The following is a 14,081-nucleotide window of genomic DNA, read 5'->3' as shown; positions in this document are numbered from 1 at the left end:
GGTTACCTTCTCCTCCTGACTAGTGTTGACAGTACTGACTTGTTGGAGCTCAACCTCTGCTTTGGATACATGGATGCATCTATCACATATGTTTGTATTTATTCGGGGGTGTTGTGGCTGTCTGTGTACTTGGTACTGGCGTCACATTACCTCTGGATTCATAGGTTATACTTGTTGTGGCTGGACTTAGTGGATTGTATGTATGGACATATGTTGTTGCCATACTACTGGTCAGTGATTACTTCCCTTTTTATGTTTGCTCTATCATGTGGTATCTTCCTCATTCTCTTGCATGGTTAGGTAATGGCTGGAGCCCAGCATGCCAGATGTCTGCGTGTATGGCATTGTGTGTTGTTTTTATTTGTGATTGCATACTCCAAGCATTCCTGGCTGTGTTCATGGAATGCCTGTATAACATGTTCTGTGGTGTGTCCCATATTCCGCACTTGCACAGGGCCTTTTGTGGATTCAACATCGGTTTTGAGGGCTGTAACCTATACTTTACACATGTTTTTCACTGTTGTATTCTGGCCTGGGACTGGGGTCAGGGTGTGTATATCCAGTGTGCTTACTCTATGGTCTGGTCTTACCAGTGAGGGGTACACTTCTCATCTTGCCATCCAGTACACATGTTGCTGATTATCACATCCAGTATGCTTACCCCTCTTGTGGGGGTAGTACATTGTTCCTGGGCATTTTGGTTTATGGAATCTGGGTAGTTTTCTCATACTGTGTTGGTGCTAGTACAATGCTACCGGTGTATGTCTGGGTATTTTCAGTCAAGCAATATAATGTGGTTTGGGGGGCTTGATATATTCATGTATTCCGACATAGGCCAGGTGCTGTTCCTGGTATTAGGACAGTGGTCTGCAGCAGGCTATATACTGCGAGGCAGTTTTAGCCATTGGTATTTGACCATGAATATTCCATGCTGCTTCTTGTTGTGGTACCAACATGGGGGTGTGGTTATCCTTGCCATTTCTTGCTAGTCACCCCCCTTTTGTAGCTTGTTCCATGTTTTGCGGCTGTACAACACAGTATGAGTTGTGACCTGGTAGTGTTAGGGTGCTACTGTGAGCCTTGCCCAGTTCTCTATTACAGGACTGGTATCTACATTCTCCTTACTGTGTGCATTTACACTGCACACATCTTGCTGTTTGTACATCTGTCATGGGGTAGTATTACATCTAGGTTCCTATCCCTTGTAGAACCTATGAGGTTGGGTTTGTGTTTTGAGACTTACCTATTCAGGGCATGCTGTGGGTACTGACAACCTTTGCCAGTATCCATGGGGCATGGCATGATAGGTGCATGCCACCCCTAGCAGGTGGTGCATCTTGTCAAACTCCACATATCTTCCCAGCCTGTAACACATTGGCTCCCCTTTGACTGACTGCATTACTTCAGCCAATTATTGTACTTGATCTTCTTGTCTTCATAGTGTGGCATCATGCTTGGTGAGGGTGAGATGTTAGGCAGGGTCTTCATGTTTGCATATACTAGATGGTGTTACATTGCCTAACACATGGCAATCATGCCTCAGGTGGTGCTGCAGGGCTGCCTCTGTCGGATGCACATACTACACTCCCTGTACATGTTTGAGAGCAGGTTGTGTCATGTTAGGCATCCCTGTTACTATATGAGTGAGTCAGAGAGGGGTATCATTCCCAGGGTTCCTACTGTGCCAGTGTATGTGTTATGCGTTGCCTCTTTGCCAAGGCCAGGGCATACTGGGCACGCCTCCTTCTGCCTACTGGGGCAGGCTCAGGTTGTTCCTCCTCCGAGTCACGCTCTGCCTGTGATGGCCTTGGCAATGGTGGGGGACTGTTTGGCCCGGCCCTATGCTGGTCCTGCTGCAGCTGTTTTCGCAAGATCATATTATGTAGCATAGCGCATACCATGACAATTTGGGCACATGTAGTTGGTGTGTACTGCAAGGCTCCACCAGATGTGTCCAGACACCGGAACCGTGACTTGAGCAGCCCAAAACACGCTCTATCACATTACGTGTTTGTGAGTTTGCCTCATTATGGAGTTCCTGTTCAGGTGTGTGTGCGTTTCTGATGGGTGTCATCAGCTACGGCTCCAGTGCATAACCTGCATCCCCCACTAGGTGTCCGTGTGGGATGTCCCCATTGGCAAATGTCTGGTACAGCTGCGTCAAATGCCAGATGTGGGAATCGTGATAACTCCCAGGGCAGCCAGCACACACATTCATTATTATGCCCTGGGCATCACACACGACCTGGCAGTTGATGGAGGGGAAGCCCTTGCGGTTAATGTAGGCCCTACCACGCTCACCTGCTGGTGCTTTGATGCATATGTGCGTGCAGTCTGTAGCACCCAGTACCTCAGGGTATTCCGCTATTTGCTGGAAGAGACGCATATTGCTGGCCAATACCTCACGGGCATTGGGGAAATATACATGATCACCGACATGTGCTGACATGGCATCCAGGAACTGGTGTAGTACCCTGGAGGCTGATGCCTGTGATATCCCCATCATATCGCCAGTTGGTCTCTGGAAGGTACCTGTTGCTAGTATTCTTAGGCCAACACATACCTTGGTTTCCACTGGGATGGGTTCCCCTCTGTTGGTTCTGTGTGTGAGGCGTGGCCTGCACAGCTCCACAATTTGCTGCAGGAGCTCTCTGTCCACTCTATAGCACTCTACTATCTCCAGCTCATGTAACCCGTGGTAGGTGACCCTGGGCCTGTACACTCTTCTCCGTCTCCTCACTGTGGGTTGTCTGGCACCATCTGCATTGTCACCACCCTCAGCAAGTCGCCTATGTCTCATTATGACAGCTATGGCAGCCCCTTCAGCTTTTTCAGTTTTCACTTCTATTAGCTTACTCCTGTCTTGCAGTGTCTCTTAATGGAAACATCCTGCACTACTGTTTGCAAAGATTTAAGTGCTGGGCTGGGCTACTATTCTGCCTGTGTAATTGCCTGCTTCTAATTGTTTTCACCTGCTAGCTTCAGCAGTTATCCCTGCTAGCTTCCTATTAATTCTGTTGCTTCCTTTTTCCTCTCTGTTTCCTCAGGGGGGAGCAACTTACATACTATCTGAAACACGCTCACAGTGGCTTACACGCACGCACACATGCTTACATGGTTCAGAATCTACTTATTCGGGTTTAAATGCATGTACACCTGCGCAAACACTGTTACACGTCTGCCAACAGCCTCCAACATACTCAGCCTGCCTTACACGCGTGCACACCCGCGCAAACAGCGTTAAACATCTCCCAACACGCTCCCACATGCTCACACTGCCTTACACGTGTGCACACTGTCCTACTCACCCTTCATGGCGTGCACACGTGCGCATGCACGGCCAGCAAGAAACTTTGGTGTAGGTTACAGTGTACACCTTCCATTTCTTGACTTTCCATGACTTATCTAGTGGCACAGCTCTTTCCATGATCTGTGCCTGTCATCTGTCATGTTACACTGGCCTCCAATGAACTGCATTTCTTTCTACCATTCCCCCCTGTGATGTCACCTATCTCCTACTCTATTCCTCCCCCTTTTGTATCTCTTACACTACTCAGACTGTGCTCATTTGGTATGTGACTGTGAGATTCAGTATCCGAACCCTCATTTACATGAGATTGCCTACTAATGCTTAGTTACATGTCTTAGACTCAGCTTCCCCCCTTAGCAACCACTACACGGTGGCCATGTTGGTTTTAGTCTGCTGGTCCCTGCATTATCATTCTATGTATTGCATGAAACCCACATTTGTGGGTTTATAACCTTCTTTTTTATGGTTTTATACAGCGCAGCCCATTTGCGCGGGGCTGCGCTGGGTTTAAACATGGCGTCGCCGAAAAAAATTATATTTTTAATAGTTTTGCATCGGGTTATCTTGCCAATGGCCACATATTTGGCCATTGGCATGCTGCCTGAATCATATGCAACCTTTTTTTGGAGCTGACATCGCTCCGTTGTGGATTTTGCAGAAATGTGCTCAGTTGTCAACTGAGTACATTTCTGCAGCTAAAACGTCTCCTACACGGACTGGTTTCTGCTTCGTGGATCGCTAATATACCTCATTTGCATACCTTTCAGATGCAAGTGAGGTATTTAGCATGTCCACGCCCAGTCCGTGTAAGAGACGTTTTTGCTGGTCTCTTACACGGAGTTTATGGCTGTTCCTGGATCGCGAGGCTTGCATGGAGTGTTGCACGTCTCTTACACTCCGTGCAAGCCTTTGTGAATCTTGTCCAATGTCATTGGTAAATTGTGTGGTGTTTCATATTGAAGACTCTCTATAATTTCAGTAATAAATTTTACCGGTACAATACTGAAGTAAAATAAAAAAAAAGAATAACTGAATGCATACTTAGTTTTTGATAAGTTGCGTATTGCATAATACAGACATCTTTGTGATTGCACTCTTTTAATACATGACTCTTTTTCTCCAATTCTGTTTTTGTCTCTGCAGATGCAGTTGTGACAAAATCAAAGAAAGTTAAGTCACATAAAGGTGTTGCTCTACATTCCACAGATCCACCCGTGTCTAATCTGCCATATTCAAATGCAAAAGATTATGTAAGTATAAATATTTTATGAATTTATCAGATATGCTGGTCAGCATATTTTTTTGGTATTAATGTTACAATACAGTATTATTGCTATAACTCAAAAAGGCATAACAACAGATATTGTTTTATTTGATAATGCAAGACGCATAGGGAACTGGTCTATACAGAATGGTCAACCTGCACTAAACTAACTATTTCACACAGTGAAAAAACATATAGCAGGATTCAATAAAATCTGTGTAGGCTCTGTGTAGAGCCTACATGGACTTTATTTATGTACATGGCCAAGGTAGCTCCCTGGCAGTGTGCCGTACATATTAATTAAGGTGCGCTGCTGAGGGAGATCAGAGGTGCAAGGATATTGAATCTATACAAGTAGCAGTGTAGCGGCTGCCCTGTACTTGTGGACTGTCCAGAAACTTGTCTGGGCAGGTAGTAAGCACAGGACAGCAATTTTTTTTTTAATTTTATGTACGTTTGCACTGTGCTAAGTGATGCTGAGCTGTGCTCATACATATGCACTTGACATTTGGTATATATCTAAAAATAGAAACCGGATGTAATCAATGGAGTTGTCTTTTTATTTATTTATTTATTCATATTTTTGTTTCCTCCCTATTTTTGTGGAGTGGTGCACTGATACAGAAGCACTTGACATCTGCTATATGTATAAAAATAGAAACTAGATGTATTTAATTGTTGCAGTTATGTGTTGCTTAGCAACATAGAGTCCTGCACAGCTTTACTGCGCACTGCTAACTGGTATCATAGTAGTAGTATATGTGAAGATATACTCCTTCCCTGCACTATCCAGGTGGTTAGACAAGTTGAGTGATGAGGTGTAGTGTAGTAGGTCTCGAGTTCGAGTCTGCGTACTCTCATATGCTTTACATTTATTGTTTTGAGAATGAGTCAGTTGACTGAAACATCACTGTAGTGTAAAATAAAAAAAAATGTTATGTTTAGCAAAGCTGTGCGGTGCTAAACCCTGCTTAAACATGGGCAATGGGCTACCTCATTTGCGTGATGCTCAGCCTCGCTTAAATGGTGCTTGATGTTAACCTCTGCTGAAATATGGTCAACAGTCCACTCCATTTGCACAATGCTCAGCTTTGCATATATGGTTTGTGCAAGTGTGTCCGATGCTAAGCAACATGCCACTGTATTAAAAGCTGCAGTATGATGTGTAAGGGCAGGAATGCATCCAATATAAAGGCTGATAGGCAGGCATCTGACACCATTCTTTGGAGTTCTCACTTGGCTGTTGATATGCCTGGTGGTGGTGGTGAAGGAGTGCACTTTCGGGACAGAAGTGGGGTGTGCAGGAGTCCAGAGTGTTTGATGGACTTCTAATCTGACAATATGCACCCTGGCTGCTGCAGGGTGATTACCAGAGCTCAGAATGTAAGTCTGAAGCCTGGGATTGGTTGGCTAGGGACCTTACTAGTGTTACTGGTATCCCCCACACTGGTGAGCACTGTCATCCCCACTACATTGACCTGAAGCAACAGAAGAGGGGAACTTTGAACACATGGATCCAAGAAGCTCGGGTTGGGCAAAGCCCACAGATATGTAAGTATATTTCCCAGTGATTTATAAGTGTACGAACTAAATATGTGCAAAACTGTTATGCATAATGCTTTGTTTCTCTTACAACAGCTGCAGAAGAGAAGACTCAAATATCCAGTCCCATGCAGGGCGTCTGGCCAGGATGTGAGTGTGGTGTGTAGGGAAAAATCAAAGCAATAACCTAATGTATAATGTACTGTCCAGAAAAAAAAAAAGTATTTACAGATTTTGCAGTCCTAGCAGTCAGATATAACATACTTGGGAAATGCAATATGTTTAGCAATGTGCCAGTGCCTACCTGAAATGGTAAACCAAGTTAGGTCAAGTGACCATGCATTATTATGCATTGCAGCTTACAAACACCAGTTGATGTTGTGATTTACCCAGATTAACAGTCAATGTTCTGCTTGTGCTCACTGTGTGAAATATACTGTAGATTGCCCTCAGGTAGTGATGAGGGTAAATGAGGGGTCTATATTAGATAACCGAAAGTTATCCTAAGCGAATGCACACATGCCCCCCACACCCCCCCGCTAACTATATATTCCAACTCTGAGATCGCACTACAGTGAAGAAAGGGCAAATACCCCACTCCTCACTGTACCATGACCCCACAAACACCCTTTCAATTCCCGGCATTTTCGCTCATGTGAGCGTTCGCTTAAGATAACTTTTGGTTATCTAATATAGACCCTAAATGAGTTATTACTTACAGGTCTGACACAGCTATCTGTGCTGTACATGCCAGACTTGAAGCAACAGTAATGAATAGATTATAAAGGGTAATGGTGCTGTGATATGGACTGCTTCAAATAAGGGCTCACTAGTCTTGTAGTCACTGCATGTGTGTTCTAATCTAACACCAGTCAACTGTACAAAGGAAATGCATAAAGACTGCTGAAAAAACAGTGTGATAAATGTAGTGCAATGCCCACAGTAAGGTTCAAGTCTGTGTTCTGGCCAGTTTGTGTCATATAATGCTGTACATTCCACCCACTCGCTGAACAAGGTGTATGGGTAAGGTAGCTGACGTTATGGCCAGATATGCATGTGTATAATTGCTAGATTCTAAGGTACATTACCAATACAAGTGTAAATCAGGATTGTGTATTGGGAAGTAATCTGTTCCAATAACTGTTGCATACAGCTGTATTCACTGCATGGGCCGGATTCACGAAGGCTTGCACGGAGTGTAAGAGACATGCAACACTCCATGCAAGCCTCGCGATCCAGGAACAGCCCTAAACTCCGTGTAAGAGACCAGCTAAAACGTCTCTTACACGGACTGGGCGTGGGCATGCTAAATACCTCACTTGCATCTAAAAGGTATGCAAATGAGGTATATTAGCGATCCACGAAGCAGAAACCAGTCCGTGTAGGAGACGTTTTAGCTGCAGAAATGTACTCAGTTGACAACTGGGTACATTTCTGCAAAATCCACAACGGAGCAATGTCAGCCCCAAAAAAAGGTTGCATATGATTCAGGCAGCATGCCAATGGCCAAATATGTGGCCATTGGCAAGATAACCTGATGCAAAAATATTAAAAATATGATTTTTTTTTCGGCAATCGCCGATGTTTAAACCCAGCGCAGCCCCGCGCAAACAGGTTGTGCTGTATAAAACCATAAAAAAGAAGGTTATAAACCCACAAATGTGGGTTTCATGTAATACATGGAATGACAATACAGGGACCAGCAGACCAAAACCAATATGGCCACCGTGTAGTGGTTGCTAAGGGGGGAAGCTGAGTCTAAGACATGTAACTAAGCATTAGTAGGCAATCTCATGTAAATGAGGGTTAGGATACTGAATCTCACAGTCACATACCAAATGAGCACAGTCTGAGTAGTGTAAGAGATACAAAAGTGGGAGGAATAGAGTAGGAGATAGGTGACATCACAGGGGGGAATGGTAGAAAGAAATGCAGTTCATTGGAGGCCAGTGTAACATGACAGATGACAGGCACAGATCATGGAAAGAGGTGTGCCACTAGATAAGTCATGGAAAGTCAAGAAATGGAAGGTGTACACTGTTACCTACACTAAAGTTTCTTGCTGGCCGTGCATGTGCACGTGTGCGCACAATGAAGCACGAGTAAGGCAGTGTGCGCACGTGTAAGGCAGTGTGAGCATGTGGGAGCATGTTGGGAGATGTTTAACACTGTTTGCACGGGTGTGCGCGCGTGTAAGGCAGTCTGAGTATGTTGGAGGCTGTTGGCAGACGTGTAACGGTGTTTGAGCGGGAGTACGCGTGTTTAAACCTGAATAAGCAGATTCTTAACCGTGTAAGCATGTGTGCGCGCATGTAAGCCACTGTGAGCGTGTTTCAGATAGTATGCAAGTTGCTCCCCCCTGAGGAAACAGAAAGGAAAAAGGAAGCAACAGAATTAATAGAAAGCTAGCAGGGATAACTGCTGAAGCTAGCAGATGAAAATAATTAGAAGCAGGCAATTACACAGGCAGAATAGTAGCCCAGCCCAGCACTTAAAACTCTGCAAACAGTAGTGCAGGATGTTTCCATTAAGATACACTGCAAGACAGGAGTAAGCTAATAGAAGTGAAAACTGAAAAAGCTGAACTCAGAGCAGAAATGTTAGGGGCTGCCATAGCTGTCATAATGAGACATAGGCGACTTGCTGAGGGTGGTGACAATGCAGATGGTGCCAGACAACCCACAGTGAGGAGACGGAGAAGAGTGTACAGGCCCAGGGTCACCTACCACGGGTTACATGAGCTGGAGATAGTAGAGCGCTATAGAGTGGACAGAGAGCTCCTGCAGCAGATTGTTGAGCTGTGCAGGCCACGCCTCACACACAGAACGAACAGAGGGGAACCCATCCCAGTGGAAACCAAGGTATGTGTTGGCCTAAGAATACTAGCAACAGGTACCTTCCAGAGACCAACTGGCGATATGATGGGGATATCACAGGCATCAGCATCCAGGGTACTACACCAGTTCCTGGATGCCATGTCAGCACATGTCGGTGATCATGTATATTTCCCCAATGCCCGTGAGGTATTGGCCAGCAATATGCGTCTCTTCCAGGAAATAGCGGAATACCCTGAGGTACTGGGTGCTATAGACTGCACGCACATATGCATCAAAGCACCAGCAGGTGAGCGGGGTAGGGCCTACATAAACCGCAAGGGCTTCCCCTCCTTCAACTGCCAGGTCGTGTGTGATGCCCAGGGCATAATAATGAATGTGTGTGCTGGCTGCCCTTGGAGTTATCACGATTCCCACATCTGGCATTTGACGCAGCTGTACCAGACATTTGCCAATGAGGACATCCCACACGGACACCTAGTGGGGGATGCAGGTTATGCACTGGAGCCGTGGCTGATGACACCCATCAGAAACGCACACACACCTGAACAGGAACGCCATAATGAGGCACACGCACAAACATGTAATGTGATAGAGCGTGTGTTTGGGCTGCTCAAGTCACGGTTCTGGTGTCTGGACACATCTGGTGGTGCCTTGCAGTACACACCAACTACATGTACCAAAATTGTCATGGTATGTGCTATGCTACATAATATGATCTTGCGAAAACAGCTGCAGCAGGACCAGCATAGGTCCGGGCCAAACAGCCCCCCACCATTGCCAAGGCCATCACAGGCAGAGCATGACTCAGAGGAGGAACAACCTGAGCCTGCCCCAGTAGGCAGAAGGAGGCGTGCCCAGTATGCCCTGGCCTTGGCAAAGAGGCAACGCATAGCACATACACTGGCACAGTAGGAACCCTGGGAATGATACCCCTCTCTTACTCATATAGTAACAGGGATGCCTCACATGACACAACCTGCTCTCAAACATGTACAGGGAGTGTAGTATGTGCATCCGACAGAGGCAGACCTGCAGCACCACCTGAGGCATGATTGCCATGTGTCAAGCAATGTAACATCATCTAGTATATGCAAACATTAAGACCCTGCCTAACATCTCACCCTCACCAAGCATGATGCCACACTATGAAGACAAGAAGATCAAGTACAATAATCGGCTGAAGTAATGCAGTCAGTCAAAGGGGAGCCAATGTGTCACAGGCTGGGAAGATATGCGGTGTCTGACATGATGCACCACCTGCTAGGGGTGGCATGCACCTAGCATGCCATGCCCCATGGATACTGGCAAAGGCTATTAGTACCCACAACATGCCCTGAATAGGTAAGTCGCAAAATACACATCCAACCTCATAGGTTCTACAAGGGATAGGAACCTAGATGTAATACTACCCCATGACAGATGTACAAACAGCAAGATGTGTGCAGTGTAAATGCACACAGTAAGGAGAATGTAGATACCAGTCCTGTAATAGAGAACTGGGCAAGGCTCACAGCAGCACCCTAGCACTACCAGGTCACACCTCATACTGTGCTGTACAGTCGCAAAACATGGAACAAGCTACAAAAGGAGGGTGACTAGCAAGAAATGGCAAGGATAACCACACTCCCATGTTGGTACCACAACAAGAAGCAGCATGGAATAGCCATGGTCTAATACCAATGGCTAAAACTGCCTCGCAGTAGATAGCCTGCTGCAGACCACTGTCCTAATACCAGGAACATCACCTGGCCTATGTCGGAATACATGAATATATCAAGCCCCCCAAACCACATTATATTGCTCGACTGAAAATACCCAGACAAACACCGGTAGCATCATACTAGCACCAACACAGTAGGGGAAAATTACCCAGATTCCATAAACCAAACTGCCCAGGAACAATGTACTATCCCCACAAGAGGGGTAAGCATACTGGATGTGATAATCAGCAACATGTGTACTGGATGGCAAGATGAGAAGTGTACCCCTCACTGGTAAGACAAGACCATAGAGTAAGCACACTGGAAATACACACCCGACCCCAGTCCCTGGTCAGAATACCACAGTGAAAAACATGTGTAAAGTATAGGTTGCAGCCCTCAAAACCGATGTTGAATCCAGAAAAGGCCCTGTGCAAGTGCAGAACATGGGACACACCACCGAACATGTCATACAGGCATTCCTTGAACCCAGCCAGGAATGCTTGGAGTATGCAATCACAAATAACAACAACACACAATGCCATACACGCAGACATCTGGCATGCTGGGCTCCAGCCATTACCAAACCATGCAAGAGAATGAGGAACGATACCACATGATAGAGCAAACATAAAAAGGGAAGTAATCACTGACCAGTATGTCCACACATACAATCCACTAAGTCCAGCCACAACAAGTATAACCTATGAATCCAGAGGCAATGTGTCGCCTGTACCAAGTACACAGACAACCACAACACCCCTGAATAAATACAAACATATGTGATAGATGCATCCATGTATCCAAAGCAGAGGTTGAGCTCCAACAAGCCAGTACTGTCAACACTAGTCAGGAGGAGAAGGTAACCACATACACCACGAACCCAGTCCCACATAGACCTACCACAACTGTAAACCAAACACATAAACACAGACAAATATGCCCGGAGGCCTCAATTACAAACACACCACACCAACAGACGCCTCCAAAGTAGATCACAAACAACCACAACCTTCAAACATAGCACATGCAACGAATAGTATGCAAAGCTGGTGTGCCAAACAGTCACAGGCCCAAAGGAGAAACAAATGCCTCATACAGTCGTAATAGGTGACTGTATAGGCAGAAACACAGCTGTCCCACTCACCAGACTGAACAAGGGAAAGGGTAGAGTAAGCTGCTTGTAGGTAGCCACAAAATGCCACGTAACACAAGTACGCAGGTCACCCCAAAGCAAGCAGGAATATGATGCACTTAATGTCCATGCTGGGGTGAATTACCTGAGATGTACCTCCCTGGTCAACAACAAATGAGACATGGATGGTCCCTCCGAGTATGTACCCCAGGGCGGGATAACACTGGCTGTGTGCAGCATCCAACCCTCACCAAGAATGATGCCACAGTACAAACACAGAATGCTCATGTGTAACAGCTGGCACAGTTACAGCTGTCAGTCCAAGAGGGTGTAATGTGTGTCCGCTTGAGATGTCAAGCATGACAAGCCATGCTGCTGTTCCAGGGATGGCTTGCACCTGTTACCCCTGGGCATCTGGATACTGGATAAGGCCTTTGCCGCCTCCATAGAGCCGTATGTAGGCAAGGCCAAAAAGACTACCCACCACCTTAGAAAACATAAGTGGTAGGTAACATAAGGGTAATGCTGCCCAATGCCAGATGTGTAAACTGCAATATGCATGCCCCTGAGGCACTTCCCATTATGGAAAACATTGATGTCTGTCCAGTGACAGAAGCCTGCTGCAGGCCTAGTGATACGACACCAGCACTACTAGGTTATACCACATACCATGTGTTATGGCCCCAACACCTGCACCAAGACATCAAAGGAGGGGGAGTAGCCATATGCAGCACAGACACCCATATAGCCAGGTAACTGACAATGCACAAAGCAGCAGACACCACCCATGTGTACATAACTGTAGTCAAAACTGCTGTACAGTCTGTAGCATGCGACAGACCACACTCTCACACACAAGAACCCCACCCAGACATCCGAAGACACTGGACAGTATGGATGTCCCACCAAATACCAGACAAGGTACACAAAGTACCACATAGGTGTCAAACCATTATGTATGCAAGAAGTCATCAGGGACCTAGGGACACAGGTCGACATTAATCTGTCATGTGACAGCCACAATGCCAATATGGCTATGAAGACTGTTGATACTGGACACCGTATCATGAAAGGATTCACACCAACATCAACAGGGGTCACTGTGCCACTGTACTGTCCCCTTATCAGACCCACAATCTGGTACAATGACTCATATGGGATGTACCATACGTGACACCTGCAGCGGTTTGGAATACCCCATAGTTACCCCACCAACAGGATAAAGGGTGCGAAATATATGTCATATGCTGCCTGGCTGTAGACACCCCAGCTGACTGTAGTCACACACTGCCTACACAGAGGCATTGTATGTCCGTTGTACCAGGCCATGTCCAACACAGGAGTAATGGGCATGCTACACCACAGGAAATCAAAGCCATTGGAGCTGTGAGAGTCACAGATGTCAACCTCAACACATAATGAAATAAGATGTGCTGGAGGGACAGATACATAACCCATAGGCCCCCCACACCCAGAAACAGGATCCCAATCCATGGTAGGCAGAGCCCCTCACTGACACCCCTCAACAGGAATATTGCCAAGTGGATGGATGACCGTACATGTATACTGGGGGTCCCCACTGTGTCACGACCAGACAGAGGCACAGTGAAGAACCTCATAAATGGCCATAATTGAACATAGCAAGGGGTGGTGAAAGACACACACACTCTAGCTAGGCTTACTAATGGCCTAGGGTGTCTAGCCTACTATGAACCCATGAACCTATGAAGATACAAAACGTACAGGACACTAAGGATAATCACAAGGCTTACCCAACTGATGGTAGGAACCATGTTGGGCATCCACAGATATGCTCTGAATCACACAGATATTACAAACAACATACCAAACACACACACATATTGCTAACATACAACCTGTCAGGTGCAGTGCAAACACCCCAGTGCAAAATACCTATCCCAGCAGATGGTCCCTGACATTGCAGATGCTGAGGTAACAGCCATCATCTGCAAAGCAGAACACACAGCAGCAAAGGTATGTGACGGTGTCCTGTGCTGAGGCCAACATGGACCCCAAGAGTAATGGAATGCAAAATCACACTACTGGCCAATGTCAGCCTTACCACAGGGTATGTACCCAAAGAGCAGTGTACAACAACAGTGGTCCATCACAACAAAGGGGTTGCCTGAATGGATACTCCAAACTAACACCCCAGTATCCTGACAAGCTTGTTCTGCACAGCTATGGAAAGGATCAGTATGTACCGCAGACAGAAGGCTAATGTGGACCTACTGATACCGGACCTGACACACTGTGGCTGTTGTAACTGCAG

At 46.2% G+C, this 14,081-nt stretch overlaps 1 protein-coding gene across 3 annotated transcripts in view; it reads left to right on the top strand.

Moving 5' to 3' along the window:
• LOC122790854 (Fc receptor-like protein 5) overlaps nt 1-14,081 on the top strand; it is a 1,199,590-nt gene that overhangs the window by 1,091,692 nt on the left and 93,817 nt on the right. For all 3 annotated transcript variants that reach the window (XM_044058503.1, XM_044058502.1, XM_044058501.1), the window contains one exon: nt 4,454-4,560. In XM_044058503.1, the coding sequence (XP_043914438.1) occupies nt 4,454-4,560 (107 nt within the window). The remainder of the gene's footprint in view (nt 1-4,453; nt 4,561-14,081) is intronic.

This window comes from Protopterus annectens, chromosome 16.part0 (genome assembly GCF_019279795.1).
Source record: "Protopterus annectens isolate FY-2018-M chromosome 16.part0, PAN1.0, whole genome shotgun sequence".
Classification (NCBI taxonomy): Eukaryota; Metazoa; Chordata; order Ceratodontiformes; family Protopteridae; genus Protopterus; species Protopterus annectens.
This window is presented reverse-complemented; position numbering and strand designations above follow the sequence as displayed.